The 25143-nt window shown below is 38.6% G+C and overlaps 1 protein-coding gene across 1 annotated transcript; it reads right to left on the bottom strand.

Annotated features, from left to right (window-relative positions):
• Window positions 1-2785: 2785 nt before the first annotated feature.
• LOC122640175 (E3 ubiquitin-protein ligase COP1-like) lies at window positions 2786-23665 on the bottom strand. Its single transcript, XM_043833330.1, has 13 exons — window positions 23177-23665; window positions 21762-21839; window positions 13509-13664; window positions 12649-13011; window positions 10469-10626; window positions 10254-10319; window positions 8898-8976; window positions 8276-8431; window positions 6455-6553; window positions 5226-5330; window positions 4491-4670; window positions 3232-3342; window positions 2786-3151 (listed from the first exon to the last, which is right to left on the bottom strand). The coding sequence occupies exons 1-13, from the start codon at window positions 23531-23533 to the stop codon at window positions 2981-2983; spliced, it is 2079 nt and encodes a 692-aa protein (XP_043689265.1). The 5' UTR covers window positions 23534-23665; the 3' UTR covers window positions 2786-2980.
• Window positions 23666-25143: the final 1478 nt, after the last annotated feature.

The following is a 25143-nucleotide window of genomic DNA, read 5'->3' as shown; positions in this document are numbered from 1 at the left end:
GTTTGAACTACGCAAGAATTTGTCGATATTTTCAATTGAATCTTCTTGTTCGTGCATAAATTGCAATTTTTTACAATTTTATCATTTTGAATAATCAAATATGGTGTAATTTGAAGTTGGTGATATAATTACATGAAGTAATAATTACAAAAGTTTCTTTTTTAAGTATGAAAATTTCCCTTCTTTCCCTTTCCTTTAATTTCACTTGCAACCAAATGAAGCCATAGGAAAAAGTGTCAAGGACCAAGGTACCCTACGGATCGAGCTCCTCTGTTGCGCGGCACCAAAGCTTGCCACTTGGACAAGCTCCCATTTGGACTACGCGGATTGAGCTAGAAATCCAAATTTCAAAAATAAGAAATCCTCCTATCCATCGCATGTGCACCACACTCAGGATTTCTAGCTCGATCCGCACTATCCACATGGGAGCTCGTACATATGGTGAACCCTGGTGCCACGCTACAAGATCTATAGCACACCCCGGCAGTACAGAGGAGCTGGATCAGGTAGCCTACACCCTCTTGCATGAAATTTTTTTTATTTCTCTCTTGAAAAAAAAAAAAAACCCTCCTCAATATGAGAGGACGTAGGCTACGCTGGTTCAGATATGATTTTGACCTTCATCATCTCTGAAAGAAAGTCTGAAGACATAAAAAGGGGTGGCCTGGAACCAAGTTGATTGGCATTGCAGCCTCACCGGTGGGCCGAGGAAGACGACCACATAACCTTAGAATTCGATCCACCTTGGTGGTTTGCCTCCAACACAACTAGAATCTAAGCTTTTGCAATAATAGTAGAGGGAAACACAAATCACTTCTTATTGTTGGTTCACTAATTCTTAAAAATGCAAGAGGTATATTTTTTCTATGTTTACCACCAATCCATCTCAATATCCTCTTTTCAGCTACAAAGTTTATTTATATGTTATTTCTTCACTACCAACTTTTAGCTCTATAAATCATTGTTGGTCATATAACCGTCTTATAAAATTTTCCGTTTTTGAGTTTTGAAGACTCTGATCACAAATGTAAAATAAGAAATGAATTAATAAGGGAGATGGTTCTCTGAGCAAGCAGGGTACTGTACATCCTCACATTTAATTTTTTAATCATTATTTCTTACATTTAAAAATTACTATTATAATACATGTGAGAAGGCATAGTATACGCCTGAGGCTCAGAGAGTTTTTTCCCATAGTGTAAAGGCTATGCATGTCAGTGTTGTGCCCAGCCTATGTCTGTCTCCCTTCCACCTTCTATGGACATGACTTCCCTGCCCTCTTCATCCCACCCTCCCCATTGGGTATAGCCACTAGTTTGCGGAAAACGGGTGGAGTGCCCAACCCTCTCCCTTAAACTTAAAACTAATTTTAGAGTAGATTTTTTTTTATGGTAAATTTTATAATAGATTCAATACATAATATGTTGAGAAAAAATTGTTTGAAATTGATAAGGAAGATCTTTGAATTCTCTAACAATTCTCTAGCAATGAAGGAGCAGTGATATGATTCAAATTTGGGAAACAAATAAGGTCAAGGATAGACCTAAAATGACTCTACAGAGGTGGCAAAGAAAGACTTACATAGCTTAGGACATATAATACTTACCGCTTGAATAGAACTGATTAAAGTTAGAAGAACCAGGTAATCGACCCATTTAGTAGGGATAAAGTAAAATTGAGTTGAATTGAGTTGTATAATTGCATCCAAACAGAGATTTTGGTTCCAAAAATTTGAGATGAGAGTCCTTTTGCAAAAAACAAAAAAAAAACAAGGGTTGAGGAATCCATGCAGCATGGATTTAATTCTGGCCGTATTGGATTTTTTTGCCCCCAAAGATACTAATACCAACATTATTTTAGCAATTTTACCCTGCCCACACTGTAGCACCGATCAAGTATTGGCCAGGTATTGGCATCGGTGTCGGCCAATCCACCAATCCTATATTGATTCCTAAAACTCTAATTCGCAGATACAATCGAATCTAATCTAAATAAACCTGATCAGAACAATAAGAATCATGTTAGGACTAGGGATGTAAATGAAAAGCCAAAATCCGAATTTGATACGCATCTGTATCCATTTAGGAACATCCATATTCGTTTAGAGATATCCGGAAAAAAAATTTGAATCTCTGATAAAAATCCATTGAGAAAAAAATCCGAATATCTTAATAATAAAGAATTAAGTAAATAATGATCGTGAGGGTTTTTGAAGATTCAATAGGTTCTAGAATATGAGGAAAAGAGAATCATGATCTAAGAAATATAGATTGACAGTGAATTGTATCTGCTGGAAGGTCCGGGTTTCAGAAGATAAAGATGTAAACGGATGATCGAAAATCCAAATTTGATCCGCATCCAAATCTGTTAAGAGGTATCTGTATTCAACCAGAAAATATTTGGATCCGATCACATCCGATCCGTTTACATGCCTAATTACGACTTAAAAGGGCTTCAAAGGGAAAAAGAGAGAAACAATCAGGATTTGAATATCCAATTTTCTCAAACGGGCTCTTCTGGCAGTTTGGATACCCTTCCTAATACCGGCATGATTTGCCAGCTCCCACTCTGACCTCAGTATTATCTTAGTCGAGATTCTATATTCCCTCTATTGCTTCTTCAAACTCTGTAGCAGCGAAGACAAACAGAGAATCATGGCTTAATGAATCCCAGACGTATTATGCACTATTTTGGACAATTTAATACGCATCCTTGTTTTGGGTATTTTGGTAAAAGCTGAAACCGTATTTTAAGTAATATAGAAATTCTCCCTTTTAAATCTTTGGGAATTGAAGGTTGTTGGCTTAACTACAATTGAGAATCAATATGCAAGGACTCATAACCTAACTTTTCCAAGCTACCCATTTCACCACTTTAATATGTACAAAACAATTAACAGCAAGTTCAACAAATAGTTGAGGCAAGTGGAACAATACCCTTCTTCTCAACCCTTCTTTTGCCACCCATTTTTCCTTCCGATTCATGCTGCAAGGACAAGAACTTTGATAGTTCCTTGACTATTGGCAGTTAACATTGTCGCCGAATCACTTTTCCAACAAACAGCACTAATGAAGTAGGATCCGGCATCGTCGTCAGTATCATCCAGATCAGATGAACCAAATCTATGCCAAGCTGCAGGTTTGGATATTGCCTGGAAATAAATCCCAAAATCAAGTTACTTAGGAATGTATAGAGCAACAGAGGAAAATTATCTTGAAAATTTGTACTAACCTTGTGGTAAACAAACACTTCATTTGTTTCACTGCCACAAGCAATGTATTCACTGTTAACAGTGAGACCCACAAAGTTCTTCTCGTTTGTATGGCCTCTAAATGTGCGCACCTGAGGACATATTCTACAAAATAAGAATGCAGTGTACATATCCCTCGTAGTATTTTAAATCAATCTGAATCTAAACTCAATGATCAAAGTGAATCTAAATTTGATGATTAGGGCTAAGACTTAATCTGGATGACACCACCATCTACAGAGATGATGCAATTTCACACATGATGGCTAGGAACAGTTGTGCTAGCATGATGCATCTGAGGATGACAATTACAATTTCCCGCGTCTAAAAAGCAACACATGACGGGCAGACAATATGTGAAAAAGCTGACAACTTTGAAGCTTTCTCAGACTTCTGTCCATCCCGTAGGATGTTTGGTACCCCAAAAAAAGAGGGGGGAGGGGGAAGTAGGATGGAAACAGTGTCTCATCCTCCCATGGCTCCCATACTGATCTACATACTCACTCCTCAGAAAGCTTCCTGCAAGTATTGATGTACTATAAATTTCTGTAAGGAGTTTTCACCGATCAAAGTCTACAGTTTCATCTTCACTTCAATCCACATATAATGAGCAACAATTGTAGTTTTGCCCAATCTCAGCTTTAAAATGATGCTAACAATCACTGCATAACAGCTAGTTCTTGTGACATTATCTTGGATAACAGAAAATGGTCAATTGTTGGTTATCAAAAAGTGAAGATGGGTATTGAACCTAGTCTGTGCTATGATCCCTAATATTGGTGAATTACGCAAGTTTTATAACCATAGATTTGGATGTATAGCCATCTACAACCACTATCTATCTTCACTTCAATCCACATATAATGAGCAACAATTGTAGTTTTGCCCAATCTCAGCTTTAAAATGATGCTAACAATCACTGCATAACAGCTAGTTCTTGTGACATTATCTTGGATAACAGAAAATGGTCAATTGTTGGTTATCAAAAAGTGAAGATGGGTATTGAACCTAGTCTGTGCTATGATCCCTAATATTGGTGAATTACGCAAGTTTTATAACCATAGATTTGGATGTATAGCCATCTACAACCACTATCTATCTTGCTTTGACTATCAAAGCAAAAGCAAATTTATCCATCTATAACAGAAGAAAAACAAAAAGAACCCAGGGTATATAAAAGTTGTCGTAATGGCTGACTAAATGGACATTTAAAGACCACCACCTTACAAAAGTAACTTACTGGTAAATTTTCCTTTACATCCCATAGCCGCAATGTGCTGTCTGTAGATGCAGATGCAAGCTCGTTGTTGGACAAGAATTTCACATATGAAACAGCTTTCCTGTGCCCACTAAATACATGGAGTGGATGGCTATAGTTTCTCAAATCATAATAGTGAATGTGATGATCAGCAGAACCAACCTGCATAATGCCAAAAAATGGTTGAGTTCATACACGAATAATGTAGAGTTAGTTTTTGAAGGGGAAAGAGAAAAATTTTACAAAGCTTAAACTTGAAGAGAAGTGGGCGGTTGGGGTGAGAGTGACCTCATGCAACATTCATACAAAGGATAATTTTCACAAATTAAATACACTTTTAGGAAGAATGAAGTGACCTTGAGTAGAGGGGCTGGGGGAAGGAGGGGACTGTTGCAAAAAATTTTGTTGAAGCAAAAGTAAGGCATAGAGATACTCAAACCTGTTACACCATTATGACTGAGCCCAGTTCTAGTCTAACCAAAATAAGTAATTGCAGTGGAGCACCAAACTCTAATAATAATAATATAGAATAGTAGTGAATTTGTAAATAGTGTATTGATAAACAAATTTTATATGTTTTTGGATTACAAAGAATCATTTTTTCTGAACCCCCCCCCCCCCCCACAAGGAACGAGAACAGGTTTATTTTCTTTAAAAAGTTAGGGCAAGAAAACCTATTTAGTGAATCCAAAATTCAGGGTATACATGAGAGCATACCGCCACATAGATGTTAGATCCGGGGTTATACTTGACACAACAGATATTCGCTTTCATGTCAATGTTGAGTACGCTCGCTTCCTGATTCGTGCACCAGATTTTAACCTGTTTGTTACACAACAGCTGCACACTGTGAGGTAGGCCAAAGGGAGAATACAAAACGCAAGTAAAAATTAGCTTACAATACACCTCAATTCATAAAGAGAGATTAGAGAGAGCACAAAAAATCTGTTTTGACAAGAGTCCCACATAGATAAACAGTTAACCAATCATTATTTGCAGAAAGGACTAAAATTCATCACCCAGCTGTATTTTTCTTGCCTTGGACGACTTCTTCCTCCAGCAATGTTCCTTCCTTCTGTTGCCCAAAAGGAAAATTCTACTTTTTCTCACCCAGCTGACTGGTGTCAACATGGATTAATGATGCTACCCAGTTTTGCATCATGATGGTTTTATAAGGCACACTAAAATAATGGCACACACAAAATGCCTTGAGACTCGTGCATGTAGGAATTACAAAATGAAATCCCTAACATTTGAAGCATGGGAAATGCAGACAGTCAAAGATGATTTACAAAAGTTTTAGCCACAACAAATTCTTCCATGTCTCTCAAAAAATCTAGTGAAGCACATTAGTCAAGGGGTTATTTCAACTTTTTTTTAATGCTTACATCTTAAAGGCATCACTCACTCCTACTGCAACCCAAAAAGGGAGGGGAGAAAACAAAAAAAAAAAAAACTGCCACATCAGAAACTTAATGAACTGATGTTACCAAGCAGCACTATTTCTAAGACGATCATTCTGGTTCCTCTTCAAGTGCTCACCTGTTAATAGGCCTATGCCTTTGCCAACATCGCTAAAAAATCCACTCAAGCAGTTCAACATGTTGCTAAATACTTGGATGGAATAGTAGACCAATCAAGGATGAGGTGTCCTTTCCCTTGGGTGGAATAGTAGGTTGACGCCAAATCTTTTATGGGATTTTATACATTGCAAATCCACTCTTTACATATCTTGATTGCTGGATAGGAAACGGCAGTTTGCCAGTGAATATAGTGGATTATTAAAACCAACTTTACATAAGTGTTGATTCTGTTGAATCTGTCAACCCTAAGGTACGTGTATAATCTTTTTTATTTTCTTTTTTTTCAGCTATACAAAAGTTTATCAATCACTTGGTCAAACAAGGACAATTAATTGTTCGACTAAGAAAATGTGAAGAGAATACCTTGCAATCATCACTACCAGACACAAGCATCGATGGCTCAGTGCGTGAAAAATCAACACTCCAAGCTCGCTTTTCATGTTCTTCATATTCCATCACACTCTGCAAATCCAGAAGTCCAATTACAGCATGTAAACAGTTCAGGAAAAATATAGGGTATGACAATTGTTATCAAAACATTTGGTCCATTACTACAAAGGAGAATGATCTGGTCCTAAGTCGAGAGAAAATGTGGTCAAGAAACATTGGCTGGTCAACAGACCAACTAGTTCTGAGCGGCCATTCAATGAGAACTGAAGTTTGTCATATAAACTGGAAATCAAGACATTGGCATCAAAATCAAGAACTTGTACCACTGAGGAAGACCCTAGTGTACTATAGAGGGATAAAGTTGATGAGCCATACAATGAAGTTATGGGAGAGGATTATTGAAACCCACCTGAGAAAGGAGACTAATATTTCGGAAAACCAATTCGGTTTAATGCCTGGAAGATCCTCGATGGAGGCAATTTTCTTACTTCGGACTCATGGAAAGATATAGAGAGGGCAAGAAGAATCTCCATATGGTCTTCATAGACCTAGAAAAAAACTACGACAGAGTCCCTAGAGAGTTAATCTGGATTATTCTTGAGAAGAGATGGGTGTCATGTAAATACGTAGACACAATTAAAGATATATACTCTGATGTGGTGATTAGCGTTGGAACGGCAGGGAGCCAAAGTAGTGAATTCCCAATTTCAATTGGGTTACACCAAGGAACAGCCTTAAGCCCTTTTTTGTTTGCGTTTATCATGTACGATTTAACCAGAGGCATACAAGGAAGTTCCTTGGTGTATGATCTTTGCAGATGATATTGTTTTGGTGGATGAGACACAAACAGGGATTAACGCCAAAGTAGAACTATGGAGAACTACCTTGGAATCAAAAGGTCTAAAGATAAGTAGAACTAAAACCAAATATATGGTGTGTAACTTTAGCAGATCTGTGACCGATAATGAAACGGTATTTATTGGTGGGAGGGAGATCCCCCAAGGTGACTATTTTAGATACCTAGGATAAATCGTAAATAAGGAGGGCGACATAGAAGACAATGTCGCCCAGAGGATTAAACAAGGGGGATGAAGTGGAGAAGTATGTCCGGAGGAAGGATGAATGTGTAGGAACAGTAGGAAGGATAAAGTAAGGAATGACCATATTAGGGCTGGGCTGGGAGTAGCTCCGATCCATAATAAACTTGGAGAGAGTCGCTTGAGGTGGCATGGCCATGTTCAATGGAGTCCTTCGGATGCCCCAATTCAAAGGAGCGACCTGATTGAGGGAGCCAAAAGAGCTAGAGGTAGACTTAAGATAACCATAGAAGAACTGATGAAGAAAGACATGCTTAGCCTAGGCCTCGTTCACTCTATGACTTCAAATAGAGCTGATTGGAGAGCGAAGATCCACATAGCCGATCGTTGGACTTTGTTGTTGGGACGCTTTTGTTGTATTACACGCCTTTCTCGAGGACAAGAGCGGAATGTTGAGCAGCTATGATACGGTTCTTAGGTAAGTTGGGTCAATGCCCTAGAGTATGTGTCTTTGCTGTGCTCTTCTTCTACTTCTTATTATTAATTTTTTGTTTCTACTGGGATCCATGTAGCTGACCGCATTTAGTTGGGATAAGGCTGAGTTGTCATTGTTGTTGTTGTCTATATCCTTCTGTTTATTGGGCGACTGTATGGACCATCAGCCACGGACTTCTCAGCCAGAATGGTCCAACCTCCATTACATTTGTAAGACACTGGAATGAGAAAAGCTTTGAGGCTCAGAAGAAATTATTATTACCTGCTGGGTATTTACATCCCAAACAGTTACTATCCCCTCATAATCACTACTGGCTATATGGTTCTTAGTGTACTTGTTCCAACTCAGGCAACTGAGTTTGGAACGTGTGGACATCTCCACTATAGGACAGTGGACATCTGCAGGTTCATTCACCACCTGAAAAGCACCCAGACAGGCAACGATCAGCCAACAAGGTAAAATAAACACTGCAGATGAAAATACAAGCCTACATATAATAGCCAATGCATAAGACACATCTGCTGGTGTCCAAATAAAGAGTAACTTGGCACAAAATTGAAAAGATGACCATGACATACACAAAAGATGAGTGCATGTTCCAGGTTATATTTCAAAACTGGATGGCTTTGACCATCTGATCAGGACAATATACCTCAAGATTGGAACCAGTAAGACAAGCTACAATAGCTTCTGAAGGCTTTAAGCCTATTTATTTTTACAATGTTAACAACCAGGAGTTTACTGTCACATGATAACCATCAGCATTGGGACTGTACATTAGTGTAAGGTCCTGAACTCCAGCCTGGAACAACATGTCTATTATTTCACATACCCAACAGCATCGTTAATGCTTAAACAAAATCGCAGACCATCTGATACTTACTGAGGAAAACTCAAAAACCTTAATGCGCCGAGAAACTCCTGCGGTAGCAAATAACTCATCATCGCGGTCAAATTCTATGCTGTGAAAGGCATTTACGGTGTCAATATATTTCCTTATCAAAGAAGGGGTTGGGAAAGGCAGATAACATACACAGAAGGAGAGAGAGAGAGAGAGAGAGAGTAGAAGACACCGAATTCAAAGGGTAAGAAACAAATAAATAAACATAGATAACAATAACAGATTACCGAAAACATACAGGATACAAGTTATACTTGAGGGGTCTCTTCTATTAATTTTTTAAATTTTAATCATATCATCATCAGCAGCATGATTATGATTATGACTGATCATTGATCGTTTCCATTATCATTATCAATGAACCAAATTTATAAATATAGCAAAGTAACAATCAATAATAACCCCCTTTCCTTTGCTTCCCTTACTTTCTTCTCTTCAGTCTTATTCAACTAATGCTGGGGTTTACAGTACAAATCGCTCACCTAAGTTCACATATTGGGACCAATCTCCTACAGCAATCCTGACAAATGGAGGGTCAAAGTAGGTTATGTTCCTTTATTATACCATTTACCCCATTATAAGCATTTTAGGTTTTACACAAAATCCTTAAAAGAAAAATAACACATCAAAATAACAAAAAATTCTAAAGCAACAGCAGCTACAGAACAATCCTCAAGTCTACAACATAAACCAACTATTGCATAGAATGAAGCCTAGATTTTGGTAAATGGCCAGTAATTCAACAAGTAGAACACTCCAACAGGCAGGGAAGAAACACAAGGCACTTCCACTGCAGTAACTGAAGATTAGAGCTTTCTAAATAGTCAAAAATTTTAAAAAGAAGACATTCAAAGATACATACCCACAACAAATTCTCAGTGCTCACCTAAAGTCTTGTATGCTAATGAAGGTGGCAATGTCATATTTATAGAACTCAACAGCTTCTACTAATGAGTCAGCCAAGTTGAAGTGCTAGAATTACCAACTAATTTCAGTTCTCCCAAGCTTTTGACTGACACAGCAAGTCACTGGAGTTGATATTTAATAATGACTCAATCGATTCATGGCCCTCAATTGATTCATGGCAATCTTCATACAAGAGAATCCAACAGCCAATATTACTCATTAAGTTTTTGGACATTTTGGTTTATTAATATTGTTAGTTAAATCTACTCCTCTCAAACAAGGCAAGCTCTTCGAGCAGAGCAAGTCAATTTCAAGTGACAAGTCTTTCAAACTTTTCTTTCTTTTTGGGGGGTGTACAAACAAGTCTTGTGGACTTGGGAGATAGTAGTCTCCACTTGGATGAAACCTTAAGTGCAATCAATTTCACCTTACCTTGATACAATATTTGCTGAGTGGAAAAGATCCCCATGCCTGAGTTCCGCTATGACCCTCAATCGACTGAATCACACAGCCAGAAAAAAAAACACACACATATTACTAACTTGGATGTAAAAGATAGACCAGTTATCCAGCAATAGGAAAAGCTGGAAACTTTTTTTTAAAACAAGCCCAGAACAAACTTAATCATAATCATGTTACTTGAATACCTGTATCGTGTGAAGGTTGTCAAAACAGATTGGAAATCCTCAAGCCCGGCATGATAACCTTCTCTGCTAGTGGCATGTGTGTTCCGTTCCTCTTGTTTATGTGATTGGCTACCCCAGAACCGCCGCTTTTGCAGGTAACAGTCTTGCAGGTCATTGAACTGTTGTGGAGATAATAAGAATCCAGACACAAAAAACAAAGTAGTACACATTTAATTATAATACAGAACACACATATACTTGGTGAATCACCTAGATCTCTTCACTAGGTGACCCCACCAATTTCAGTAAAGTTTATGATACAGTCAATCCAGACCATCCATAGATGTCCATAGATGGGGGACCCTCTGGATTGGCCACATGTCCAGTCTCAATCACACCTCAGCTGTACAGCCTGCAATTAATTGGACTTAAGACTCCAAATTTTAAACTAAAAATATAAAGGAGAAGGCTTATTGAGACAGAAAAATGACACAAGGAGAGGGTGCTGTGGCCAACACATGGAGCCCTTTGTGAACCCAACAAAACTGCCACAATGAAGGTTTTCGTGTCACCTACACATATAAAATTGGCTTTCGCATGGAAATCAACAGGGGTGAAAGAGATGTATTTTCAAGATGTCAAATTGCTGGCAATTTAGGTTGATGGACTAGGCCAAGGAGAATGTGAAAGCTTTGGAAGTATGCCCTCATAGATTTGCTCACAGATCTGTATAAAGCCACAATTTGATGGAGGTGATCAGCCAATTTGGAAGAGAGATCTTAATTGTTGGGTTCTAAGGGAAGTTTCCCATCGCTTCTCTCATTGGAGTGGAAAAAGAGAGACTCTCGGATCCATTCCATATGCTCCATCTTTTAAGTGGATACACCCTACATAAGATCCTAATAGAGGGTCACTTCATCTCGGTAGCATGAGATTGGCGAAGTGTACAGTGGTAAACAAGAGTCCGGCAGCCAGACATTTTAATCCACTGCCCCATCTCTCTCATACATCTGGAACATCTACATAGAGACGTTTCATAAGGGTTACCAGCTATCTTACCCTTGGATGACCAGCTGTGGGTCTCAGAAAGCCAAGGAGAGTCTAATAGAATCTGCCATGTTTTAGTGTTGCTAGTGAAAGGAAAGGAACTGATGCATATCCAAGGACCTCTATCAGACTGTAACACAAATGTCAAATAAAATTTTTATATTCTGCTTTTGCGGATGTTGGTCTCAATAATTCAACAGTGTCACATATTGCACAGTTACAACTGACTGGGATACCACCGTACATTAGGAACTTACTCCACATAAGTTTCTGTAACTGGCTCATAATTTACAAACTTCACCACTTGGAAGGGATTGAGACAGCACCATACTGGACGCAACTTATCCTAAAGAGGTTTGTATATCTTGCACACGGATCATAACTTACTGACTACTTCAGCTGCTTCAATATTTCATAAATTAAATGTTATCCTACCCAAAAGGCCCCAAAAAGAAAAGGCAACGGATTCCTCAAACTAGTTACTTTAAGATAGATCTCACTTAACCGAATGGCAAGCACCAATGAAAGATCAGCATGTCAGCACTCATGGAGCACATGCATTTATCGAAACCATCACCTAGGGTATCTTGTAACTCTTTACACAATGGATGAGAGTAACCATGGGTATCTTGTAACTCTTTACACATTGGATGAGAGTAACCATGGGTATCTTGTAACTCTTTACACATTGGATGAGAGTAACCATGTACTCTTTACTAATATTTATTTATCAGTTCAGACCATTACTGTTGCTCTTTAAAATCTTTGCACTTGCTGTTATCAGTTACTGTTCTGGAACTCTGTTTCTAGAATCTTACCCTCAGTAGGATTAACCTATAACTTCTTGAACCAGACTTCGACCAGCTTTTGGATTAAATCAGAACCTTGGATTATCTGTAATTATAAATATCTTCAATTCTGGTTACTAAAACAGTCACCACGATTCTGGTTTCATTGGATTTTTTAACCTAGTAACCTTGGGCTTCTAGAAACCCATCAGCATGTGCACCAGGTCGATCAATACACTGTCAGTAAATCATCTATAACTACACCAGATGGACCGGACCTTGGATCTTCACAAATATTTATTGCAATGCAACACTGCATACAACTAGCTAAATTTATGCTAATTCATGCCTCGTAAGATTACTGACCTGTGCATGGACCCTCCTTTTTCTAGCCACAGCAAGTCCTGAGTGAGTAACAACATTTTGCGGATCAGAAGCACTAATAAAAGCATCCTTTCTTTGGAGTCCCTGAGAGCTCACTTGAGCCTTTACATCAGTTTTTTTGTTCTGAAAATTTCCTGAACTCATCCCACCTTGGGCACTACGAGCACTTGATACAAGACCACTGCCATGTTTATCCATTGATGAAGGCCAAGCTTTTGTTGCCATAGGATCATCATGAAGCATTCGCAATTTGACTGAGTATCTCTCAGTTGCTCGATATAACTCTATTCTGTGTCTCTCTACGGCACTAATGTCTTCCTTAATATACTGGAGGTCATTTTGTACCTGCAAAAAGTGCATCGGCTAATTAAGTCTACACTTTAATAAAGTTGCTCCTCACTAATAGGTATAAACATGGTAAATACACAGTTTAACTATATTGCACATGCAGCAAGGGGACACACCATGAAATGGGTAAACTTTGTAAGCAAAACATGATGGAGAAGAGGCTTAGGTCTTACCCATAAAGAAAAAGAATCATTGATCTCCAATCCCATCTATCATTGTTGGTGGCCAGTTCTATTAATCAAGTTATTTTCATAAAAAAGTAAAATATATTTTATGTTTCTCTGAAAAGACAGTTAATTTTAAACATAAACTAATCATGAAGAATAATGCAATAAAAAACCTAGTCATCTAGACTCCTTTTTTTGCAGAATCCACCAAAAAATACTATATTAAGCATTGACAAGTCTCATATAGATGAACTTGACAAATAAACTAGAAATAAAAAACCATGAATACATTCCAAAAAATATAACTATAAGTTCAGGAATACAAACCTCATTAAGCTCTTCCAGTTTTTGCTTCCTCAGGCTGTTCAAGAAGTCGAGTAGAATTTGCATATTTGTCTCAGCTTCTTCTTGCTCCATCTTCCTTTTCTTCTCTGCAAGGATAGACAATAGGTTGTCCAGCTCCTTAAGTGGCACTTCACATCCCTGTCTAAGGATCACCAGAAAGTGTCATATTTTAAAGTCTACTACACATGCAAGCATGATTTTAAAGAGAAATACATCACAATTTTAGGTTTGAAACGATTGATCCTACAATACAGATGGGAAAGAAAATTCGATTCACTAGCTAAAGGTTCCCCAATTGATTCCTCTTTTACCATAGACTACCAGCAAAAGCAGGATGGCAAAGCCAACGTCCCTGAATTTTACTAATTTCCTTTTGATTCCACACAAAGTACAAATTTAGATACTTAATTCATACAATGATAAGAATATAATCTCAATATTAGTTCAATTTTTGTATTTCTATCTTGCTAGGCTGCTAGCAACAACATATTATCATCCACAATAAAATTTCATTCAGGCAGCTTTCATGTCTATTGTATCTTCTGCCAAGTTTCAACATCCATTTCAAGGCTCGGCTTCAGAATGTTGCAGAGGTGCATGCATCAGGTCCATAAGCGGAGAAACTATAATACATATACAACCTAACTAAATCATATATATACAATTAGTAGGCTATACGCCCAACAAAAGTTGAAATGTCCACTTTGTTTTATGACCTTGAATGACAAAATAAGATATCATTGTGCTGAACTCCAGTACAAGCTTTTTTCTTTTATACATGTAAAGGATGAATTAAAAGAGTTTCCACTTACTGAAATGCCAATGCACAAAAAGGCCAGAGAAACTAAAAAGAGGAGAATTACTGCATTAAGGACCCTTCCACAAATGCAAGCAATCGCCCTTTCCTACCTAAAATGTATTCCATCCAAGAGAACTCCCATCACCACAAAAGCACACCTTCCCCAAAACCAAAGACTACCACAAACGGAAAATAATTCTCTACAGCTCCTACATCCATATTCAGCTCCAAAAGATATTCTGACAGGACTATAGCTCAAAACATGCACCAGATTGATTGTTGAGATTTCAAAGTACTCTGTTTAAGCTTTAGAACAACAAAACAATTCATTGTATCTTGGTGACAAATGGAAGCCAGAATTATTAGATTCTGTTGTTCCTCTATTATGAGGTTTCTGAAAGTTTTACTTGACTTTGTTTTTGGGAACTTCTTACGCCCTTTAATTAGTAAATGTCCCGTATATGCATTGAAGATGACGAAGGAAAAGACATGCACTAAGAGTCTAAGACCACAACTTTATTTCATTTTTATTTTGATAAATAAGACCACAAGCATTATACAAAAGAGTTAGAATTTAACACGTGGTCAGTACTCAGTACCTTTGATCCAGATGAGTTTAATTTTAGATGTATTTTACACAATTTCAAGCATGGAAATAAGCATGAAATGAGTCAGAAATAAATAAATTCACATTGATTTCATGCTGAAACAAACTCTCAGAATTTACAAGCTCTTCAGTCAGGTTCTGGAGAATATTTCTATAATTCATTTTCCAGTCCAGCCTTGGGTATGGTCTAGTTTAGCTTCAATTATTAGTTGCATTTGATTTATTTGGTTTAAATTAAATATGTTAGGTCTAGCCGAGTCTCTTGAGGAAGATTGACTTTTCAACTTAGGTCTTACCCGGAGTTTATTATACACCTTTCTGGTATTATTAGACATTTTAATGAGAACAAAATTTTGCTTTTTCTCCTAAGACTTTGCCCCAAGCTTGTGATTAAGATAAATGATAAATGGAACTTTGAAGATTCAGGAGACTAGAAATACTTTTTAGTAGGCAGAACCTGAGTTATACAGAATGACATCCATTACATATAATTTATATATCTCATGTATACTAGTAGTGCTTCATTAATTTACCCCAAAGCCTAAACTACAAACCTCAGCCAAAACCAAACCCAACAGGCAGAGTGATACAGTTGCATTATACATTAATCCCGTATGGAGGCCTTTGCTTAAGCTTGGAAGGCCCATAAAGTGCTGGTGGCAGTCCAATGGGCTGAAATTGACCTTTGCGTAGTTATATTATAGGTAAGGCTTTTTATTTTTTTCAGGTTTTATTGTAATCGGCCTAATTTATAAGCCCATAAAGTGGGGATAAAAGAAGTACATTAGATTAGTAGTTAAGTGTTGGAATTAGATTAGAACACTTAATAGCTAAATAGAATTCTGTTTTGAGTTTATTTACTTTATTGAATGTGTTAGTGTGATTAGGAGCCTTTTATAGGTCAATTTAGAAATTTTAGAAGGTCTTTATATATGTCATACACTCCCCATCAATTAAGAATGATTTGAGTAAAGAAAATGAGTTCTCTTAAGAATTTTGGTGTTGCTGAGCAGTGCATACGCGATTGTTATCCCAAACCTGATTTCTTCTCTTCTCCTCTCTTCTTCCTCCCAAGAAGGTTGATCTCATCTCTCTTTCCCACCCTTCCATTGATCTGATTTCTTCCCTTAACAACACAGTTGCTTCCTTTATCTCAGATCTGATCACAGATTTGATCATTGGGCCTTCTTGCATCTGAGATCCATAATCTGGATTTTCAGATTGCATTACAGAGAGCCTACCATAGACCTGTTAATTTCATACCAAGGCCAAGATAACATGTTCAAACCCATCTAAATTTCACCCAAACCCCAAAAACAAAGTGGTTGTACCACATCGGAATTTCATCTGTCTCCATGATGCTTTCTGGTCATTAGGTCAAATTCCTCACTGTAGAACACACAGTGCAGCTGGTAGATGCATGTGTTTGTAGTCATTGTTGTCAACACAGTGCATCTTGGTGCAGTTCAGTCAGCAGACCATCGGATACAGATGGCATTATAGCACAATGTCTTCAGTTACAGTTGACAGTTGTATGGATACAGTCAACAGTGAATGTAGGCAGCATCAGTTGAGAGTTACAGTGTACAGTCAGTAGTTCTTGTGGCCAGTTCAATTCAGTAGCAGCTTTTGGGCATGTGGTAGCATTATGCAAGTATGCATGTATAGATGCATAACATATGCATCTTGATGATGCATGCGTGTGTATGATGTAGCATTACATGGTATGAGATGGTGGACATTGCATTATAGTATGCAAGGGGTCAACAGGATGATAACAAGCTATGTATTCATGTTTGATGTGTCAAATTATTGATATGTATTCATGTGTGATGTCTCAGATTATGTGACAACTATGGTATTTATCATGGAGATGCATGTGACATGTTGCTAGCATAGATCGAGAACTCGCGAGATCTCGGTTTTCCAAGGGGTCGAGACGAGATGGCATACGAGTTGAAAAAGTGTAACAACTCAAGTGAGATCGCGACCCAAACTCTTTTATATGAGTGCCAGATCTCGAGATCTGAGTGGGAAATCTTGGTATACAGACACCTATCTATGCAAACCTTGGTATACAAACACTTATTTATGCCAAAAACCAGGACAGACCATAGTTGTCAAGGCGTCCAGACGCCTTTGTCACGCCTTGATTTCTGGTGTCTCCTTGGTCGCCCAAGCGGCTCCTTTGTCGCGCCTAGACGTCGCCTTGAATTTTTACCCCCTCAATCGCCTTGGTTCACCTAGTCACCTTGACAACTATGGGACAGACACTTATTTATGCCTAATATCATTTAAGTGAATATTTTTGTATTTGTATTTCATTTACTTGAGATATTATTCATAAATAAGCAAATATCCCCTATTTGAATCCAATAAAAATAGTCAAAAAATCAAATTCCAAAAGGAAAAAAGTCAAGCCCCCAGTTCAAGAACAAAAACTGGATTTTCGGCGGTATGTGCAATTTTCAACCTTCTAATGTTGAAGTTTTTCTCAAATCTAAAAATTCTATAAATCTTAATATGGTAAAACATTGCTAAAAAACAAAAGTGTGGTAAAATATTCATTTGTTTTGATGTCCAAAAAAATATTTTCATTCATAGCAATTTTGACAGCATTCGCGCACACCAAATGAAGTTTGACCAGTACATAACTCCTTTAATATAAATTAAATTTAAGCGATCTTGGATTTGTTGGAAAACTTTGTTTTTCCAGAGACTCGAACCCACGACCAATTGGTCACAACGGAGCAACCTAACCGTTGCACCAAGGTCCACATAAAAAAATCTCTGCGAACTACAGATCTTCGAGAAGACTAAGAAGTCATCACTATAATTGGATTCTTGCTATAGTAGTGGCAAAAAGAGAAATAGAAGCAAGAATGTCCAATGCACACTGTTAGCAGTGTCGTGTGAAGGTGTGGGGCCCATTAATGGGTCTCGATATTAGCGTCTGGCGCTAATACCGAGAGCCCTTATGGGTCTCGATATTTTTGTTCTTTTTCTTTTTGGTTTTTCCTACTTTGCCCCTAGCCCTATATATATTTTGCAACTCCCTTATTCATTAATTGATTTGATAGCTTACAGATGCAAGTTGTTCTTCTACTTTTCTCATCTCTTCTCTCCTCAGATTTTCGCAGATAACATGGTATCAGAGCAGACTCAATAGGACTGGTACACAGCCTTGCGAGATTTCCCTTTCCCTCCTTTTCTTCTTTTTTTTTTTCTTTTCCTTTTCTGCGATTTCAGGTTGACCTAATCAGAGGTCTGCGATTTGAAGAACAGGGGTGGTTTCACCCCTCCTTTTCGTTTGTTCTTTGGCTGCGGATTAGATAACAGCGATGATGGTTTAAATCTGCTTATTCTACAACGAAAGATTTCTGAAGGTGTTTATGGTGCTGTGTGTGAAGGGTTGATGGCAGCAGCTTGCCGATTTGGCGCTCGCAGATGTGTTTACAAAGCCTTTGGGTAGTGGGCGGATTGATTATATTTGTAATAAGCTGGGCATGATTGATATATATATGCTCTAGCTTGAGGGGGAGTGTTGGAAGTGTCGTGTGAAGGTGTGGGGCCATTAATGGGTCTCGGGATTAGCGCCTGGCGCTAATACCGAGAGCCCTTATGGGTCTCGATATTTTTGTTCTTTTCCTTTTTGGTTTTTCCTACTTTGCCCCTAGCCCTATATGTATTTTGTAACTCCCTTATTCATTAATTGATTTGATAGTTTATGGCTGCAATTTCTTTTTCTCCTTCTCTCTTCTCTTATCTTCTCTTCTCAGATTTTCGCAGGTAACACACACACACAAAGTTCATCTTAGATGCAGCCTTCTACTGAATAAACCACCAATAAAAAATTTATGAACCTTCATATCCTATTTTCTAAAAGTCATAGGTTAGTATTGTTTCGACCAGGAACTGGTTGACCTGAAGACAGCCACATACGAAAAAAATGCAAAGAAAAAGGCTAAAGCCTTAGGATAATAATCAAGAAAATAAATTAGCAATGGTCCAATTGAAAAGGCATCTTCACAACAAGATACTTGTTTTATGATTTAAAATAAAAGGAAATTTACGAATCACCCCCTGAAAATGTGCCGATACTCAGATCACCCCCTCATATTTGAAAATACTCAGATCACCCCCTGCATTAGAGCCCTATACACAAATTAGACCCTACCGTTAGTTAACTGATGAAGTCAGCTAGTTAAATTTTTTGAAAACCCTAAACTACCCTTGAGAAGAGTATAATTACTATTTTACCCTTAGATCTTAAAACCCAACATGTACTCTTTTTTTTTTCTTAATTAAAATAAGGAATCGGAGGGGGAATATTCCCTCTCCTTCTTCCCCAAATTGCTAAACCGAATGGATAGTTAGGGTTTGAACTACCCTGATTCAATCCCCACCTCTGCAATTCATGTTCCAAATAGTGTATGAGTTCAAGGCCTTCTCTCTCATCTCCTCTTCCTTCCGCCTCATTTTCTGGGTATACGTTCTCCATCTGTGGGCATATTTACCCTTTAGGTTTCAGCTTCAAAGAAGATCACTGTTGTAAGAACCGAAACCTGCAACTTTGACTGGTTCAAGTTGCAGGTAGAATGGAGAATCGCCGGCTAGGGGTATCACCGTCGGGCGACTTTGATTGACATCTCTTCTTAGCCATTTGAATTAGATCTGCTCGTTAATCGAATTCTTGTTATTGTAATTTCGCTTCATAGTTGAAGTAGGATGATGGGATCGGTTATAGCTCAAATGGGCATAGGCTAAAATTTGGTTTTTTGAAGTAATTATTTATTGTGGGCAATTGAGTTCGAGAATCAGAATGAATGATTTGTGCTGAATTGAGAATGACTGATTTGTCTTTATTTGATAGGGATTCCGGAAGATTGACCCGGAGAAATGGGAGTTTGCCAATGAAGATTTCGCTAAGGATCAGAAGCATCTTCTTAAGTTGCAAGTAGAATGGAGAGTCGCAGGCTAGGGTTTGGACCTGCAATCACCCCCTGGTCACCCGGTGGCGGCCACCATGAACGGAGACGGAGATGGCGTTGAGCAATGGGGCAGGGGTATCACCGTCTCGGCTAGGGTTCGAAGAAACACAAGATGAGAAGAATAGGAAAGGGTAGTATTGTAAATTTAATCCTAATGATTTAGTACAAGGGTAAAATAGTCATTTTACACCAATAACTAACAGCAGACTAACACCGTTAGTGTAGAGGGGGTGATCTGAGTATTGGCCCATTTTCAGGGGGTGTTTCGTAAATTTCCCTAAAATAAAACAAGAACTTACACTTTAGATATCGAAACAATAATTTAACTGTCTCATAATTTCCAAAGAAACTGTCTTCCAGCAACAATAACAAAAGAATATTAAAGCACACCAAACAAGGTTCTCAGACTTCATTGGATTAGTGTGGACAGACTACTGTTAAAGAACAGTATAGTATAAAGAATCTGTTCCTAAGAACTGGATAAACACTTCATATTTACACAGACACCATGAATATTTTTTAGCAGTATGGTCCAAGCAACTCCTCATTTACTTGGATAAGACTGAGTTGAGTTTGAGTCATGGTCCAATAAACTCAAAGGCAATCATAACAGAAATAGCCTCAAATTCATTGAGATGATTTCCGTACTTTATATTAAAGTACTATTTAATTAAGATCTTTCTAAACAACTAATGTCAGTTGTTCGGACATGAAACAACAACGACAACAACAACAAACTCAGCCTTATCCCAATTTAATGGGGTCGGCTACATGGATCCAAACAAAACAAAGTAGGGAAAACAAAGTTCTAACCAAAAAGGGAAATGGGGAAAGAGGGATGGGGAAAAAGATGGGAAATAAAAAAGAAAAAGTCAAATGAAAGATGTGAAATATATAAAAAAAAAGATAGATGAAAGATAGTAAGAGGAAAGGGGCGGCATAGCCCAGCACGTCAAGAGATTCTCAGCTAAATGGGATTTGCGACATGGAACCTCGCCCTCCAATAGGCTCTATCCGAGGTCATACTTGGTACAAGACCTAGACTATGCATGTCCTTCCTCACCACTTCTCCTATGGTCATTTTAGGTCCACTCTTAGCTCTTTTAGCTCCTTCAATCGGAATCATATCACTCTTCCTTACTGGGGCGCTCCTAGGCCTCCATTGAATATGACCATACCACCTTAAACAACTCTCTCAGAGCTTGTCATTGATCGGGGCAACTCCCAAGTCCGATCTTATATGTTCATTGCGTACTTTATCCTTCCTTGTTTTTCCACACATCCATCTTAACATCCTCATCTCTGCTACACAAAACTTTATCAATATGACACTTTTTAACTGCCCAACATTCTGCCCCATACATCATGGCCGGTCGAACAACAGTACTATAGAACTCTCCTTCAAGCTTTAGAGGAATACTTCAGTCACACAAAACTCCGGACGCGCCTCTCCACTTCATCTATCCACTTTAATTCTCTGTGAAACATCATCCTCTATGTCACCTTCTTTATTTATGATTGACCCTAGATATCTAAAATAGTCACTTTGCGGTATCTCTCTTTCCTTAATTCGCACCATATCAGTATCCATCGTAATGGGATGATGTATTTTCCCTTCAGAGTTCTACTTAGTTAGAACCAAGAGTTAAGTGGTGGTGTTATAGCTATAGTATCATGATCAAGGATTCATACAATTTACACCGAGCACACGAAAATGTGTTTGCAAAAGCAGAAGCACAAGTGCATAACAACAAGCAGTATACATGATCATAATCAACTGAAGACATAGAGCTTACAAGTCTTTTTCAAAACTTTCCAGACTCAGAAGTGATAACGACCTGTTGTAATGCCCGACGAAGATGCTCCACAGGAGATGTGGTTTTTGATATTTGACGAGCAGTAGTCTTCTTCAATAGCTACAAAATGGGGTACAGAGAAATAAGCTGCATGCCAAGGTATTCAAGATACTAGTCATGCTTGAAGAATAGACAGTTAAAGATTGTTCACACATAAATAGGCTCCATGCCCAGTACAAAAAACATGGATTTGGTAATGATTAAAAAAACAAAAGGGGATGGTCAACATAGTAAATATGTGCACTGCAGAGACTAACAACAGAAACCAAAGAAAACGGAAGTTGGAATTTCAGATAGAACTTAAAGAGTACAAAAACCATTGACCACTGTAAAGAGTGCAGCCGAACGTATTAAATATTTGAATTCATAATTGCATTTTGTCAAAAGAAACTTGAAGACCTGGCACCAACTTCAATTTTTTTTTGCGCATATTTTTCCCACTAAAGATTGAGGGTAGAGAAAATAAGGCCTTCTACTAGAGATTCCATTTCCCATATGATGGAGATCCACACGAATGGCCTGTTCATATAGTGTGACCACATGGAACCATTCTCTTCATAGTGTTGAACATGGGGACCTATTCTCTATATCAGAATCTGAGAATTCTTTTTATTCCTTGAACTATATAAAAATATCCCAAAATTTATCAGAGTAGTTCTGAACTGATCAATAATGTTACTTGTTAACCATAAAGTTTCAAAGAGATTCCTGCCCGCACCTTCGTAGTGGAGTTTGAAAATATTGTTCAGTAGTTTCCTCATCTATCAGTTGTTTTTTGAATTGCTGAATGTTTTTCTGTAATGCACATGAAGAAGTGGATCCCTCATCTATCAGTTATTTATAGTGTTTTAAAGGGACATCCTGGACATGTCCCGACATCCAACAGGCAGCCCAAACGGTCTCAGCATTTTGGGTGCTTTCAGTTTTAGGTCTTTTTCCCTTCATGATTGGGTCACCAGAGGGAGTGCCAACATACGGTAGTCAGTGTGGAAATCAGCTGGAAGGAGAGGGGAGGGGGGGGGGGGGGGGATGGTAACTGTTACGATCCCGATTAGTTGAAGCCTCAATTTGACACTTCCTTGACTGATTTGGTGCTAATTCAAGCTGAAATAGAAAAAAACACAAAAAGAACCCAAATGTTCAAATTCTCCACATTAAGTTACCGTCTTAATGATCTGAAGTTTTGGGCACTGACACGGTTACATTGCAAAGTAAATTCTCTCCACGAATCACATTCAAAACGAATAAAATATTGAGAAGAGAAGGAGCAGTAAACGGAAAAGTCAAGTAGCCCGTAAGGCCGTAAGAGTACAATGAAATTCAAAGAAAGGAGGACGAAGAGAAGGAAATCAAAGAAACAAAAGAGAGGGGGGGAGGGGAGGGGGAAGAAATCGAACCTTGTTGAGGAGAAAGTTGGGGAAGAGCTGATTGTTGGTCAGATAGTGGCCACAACAAGGACAATCGTTCTTGTTGTGGAGATGAGTGATAATACACATGTAGCAGAAGCTGTGACCACAAGCCGTGAGGAAAGCGTCTTTGATGACCTGCATGCATATCGGACACAGGAAGTCCTTATCGAACTCAGCCACAGCCGTCTCCGCCATCGCTGTTGTTGCCGCTGTTAGTGGAGCTTCTTCGCCTCCTCCTACTGTTGCAGCTTCGTCAACTGCCTCCAACGATACTGCCACCGCTGACGAAGATTTCGGCTCCGACTTCACTGATGGCACGAGAGCCCCCATTGATGACTCAGCCATTAAGATATTTCTCTCTCCCCGTTCGACTTTAACGAAGCAAGACGACGTATCGTTGAGACTATTGAGCTTGATCCTCTCAACAAAAATGGTTCAAGTTGCAGAGTTTCCCTTCAATTGATCCTTCTCAACAGAAAATGTTTCAAGTTGCAGAGTTTCCCTTCGATGTTAACACCCCAGAGAGAGAGAAAGAGAGAGAAAGCGTGAGCGTCTTCACATTTCACACCTGGTGGTCGTTTATGGTGGAGAGAAAAAAATGAAACAGAGGAGGGAGAGAGTCTGTGATTTCTGAGGGTGGAAACGTCCCACGTTGGGTACGGGTCTTGATTCGTTTTCTCGAGCCGTCGAGCTTCGAGCGTTAAAGGCGTTTTCTTTTTGTTAATCTTTTTTTAAGTTAAATAACGTTTTTTAATTAATGATTTCCTTTCCTCTCGGAAACTGTTGTGTACTATTGAAACTATGATAAAACTGGTGTTTCTGGTTTACCCCGTACAAGTTCCGGCTCAGCTTTCTCATTAAAAAAGACCAATTTAGATCGAAGGATCCATTACGATCTTTATCTTCTGGTTTTGACGGTTCTGATTAGTTATAGTGTGCATGTACATTGGAATTCCTCTCTTCAGCCGTTGTTTTGAATCATTTCTATAGGGAGACGTTTCAGAGGTTTGTCGTGTTTGTGTCGACGTTTTTTAATCCTAAAGGCCCTTCCCAGGTATGTCCGTTTGTAACGGATAACGGCATTTATTTAGTTTTTATGGGGAGAAAGTTTTCTCTACTTTTCATGACATGGGGCCATAGTATATCATACACCGCTTATATGTGATCTATTTCAACCTCATAGCCACGTGGGTGGATAACGGTAGCTTCTGGCATTCAGGATCGTCTACGTGTGCAGAACCGCCACTCGTGATTCACTTTTATTAATGCTCTTTCCATGCATGTGGAACATCTTGCAGTCGATAGATAGCGGGACGTAGAATGCTCGAGGCTTCAAGAGCGTGACTTTCGTAAGAAACAATGTTTGGGGGAGGTGAAAATAAAGGGAGAGGATTCCAGCCTCTAGGAGGAATTAGAAGAATCATATGGGAAGTAGTTTTCTATCCGGTAGTGTGGCCTGTAGCAGCACCCTCATGTGTCAATATTTTCGTCTCTTCTCCCCAAAACAAGAGGGCAGAGGTGTCTTTTTTTATTGGGAGGAGAGAGATAGGCTCATGGAAGTGCTAGCATAGACCACCCATACAGAGTTATTTTTCCCTATTTACATAAGAACAAGATAGGTCAAAATAGGAGAGAGAGGACCAATACGGATCACTTACAATGTAGGAGTGGGATGAATCTACATTCCCCTGTTGATAGAGTGTCAGTTAAAATTTTATAGAGAAAAAGAATGCTACTTGGTCGCGTGGCCCTTGTGTCTAGACATAGGTGGGTGAGTGCAAAATAACACCTCACCCCGTGGAAAGGCGAAAATCCCACACTGCATGCTTGCATGCATGTTCCCGTTGGCCATTGTGTTGGCGCAAGGGCCACGCGACCAGATAACATTCTCTCATTGTTGTTTTTTACTGTTTTAAACATGTCTCGGCTCATTTGTTTCCCAAACATATGATAAA

This window comes from Telopea speciosissima, chromosome 9 (assembly GCF_018873765.1).
Source record: "Telopea speciosissima isolate NSW1024214 ecotype Mountain lineage chromosome 9, Tspe_v1, whole genome shotgun sequence".
In the NCBI taxonomy this organism is placed as follows: domain Eukaryota; kingdom Viridiplantae; phylum Streptophyta; class Magnoliopsida; order Proteales; family Proteaceae; genus Telopea; species Telopea speciosissima.
Note: the sequence above shows the minus strand (reverse complement) of the source record. Positions and strands in the feature narration are given on the sequence as shown.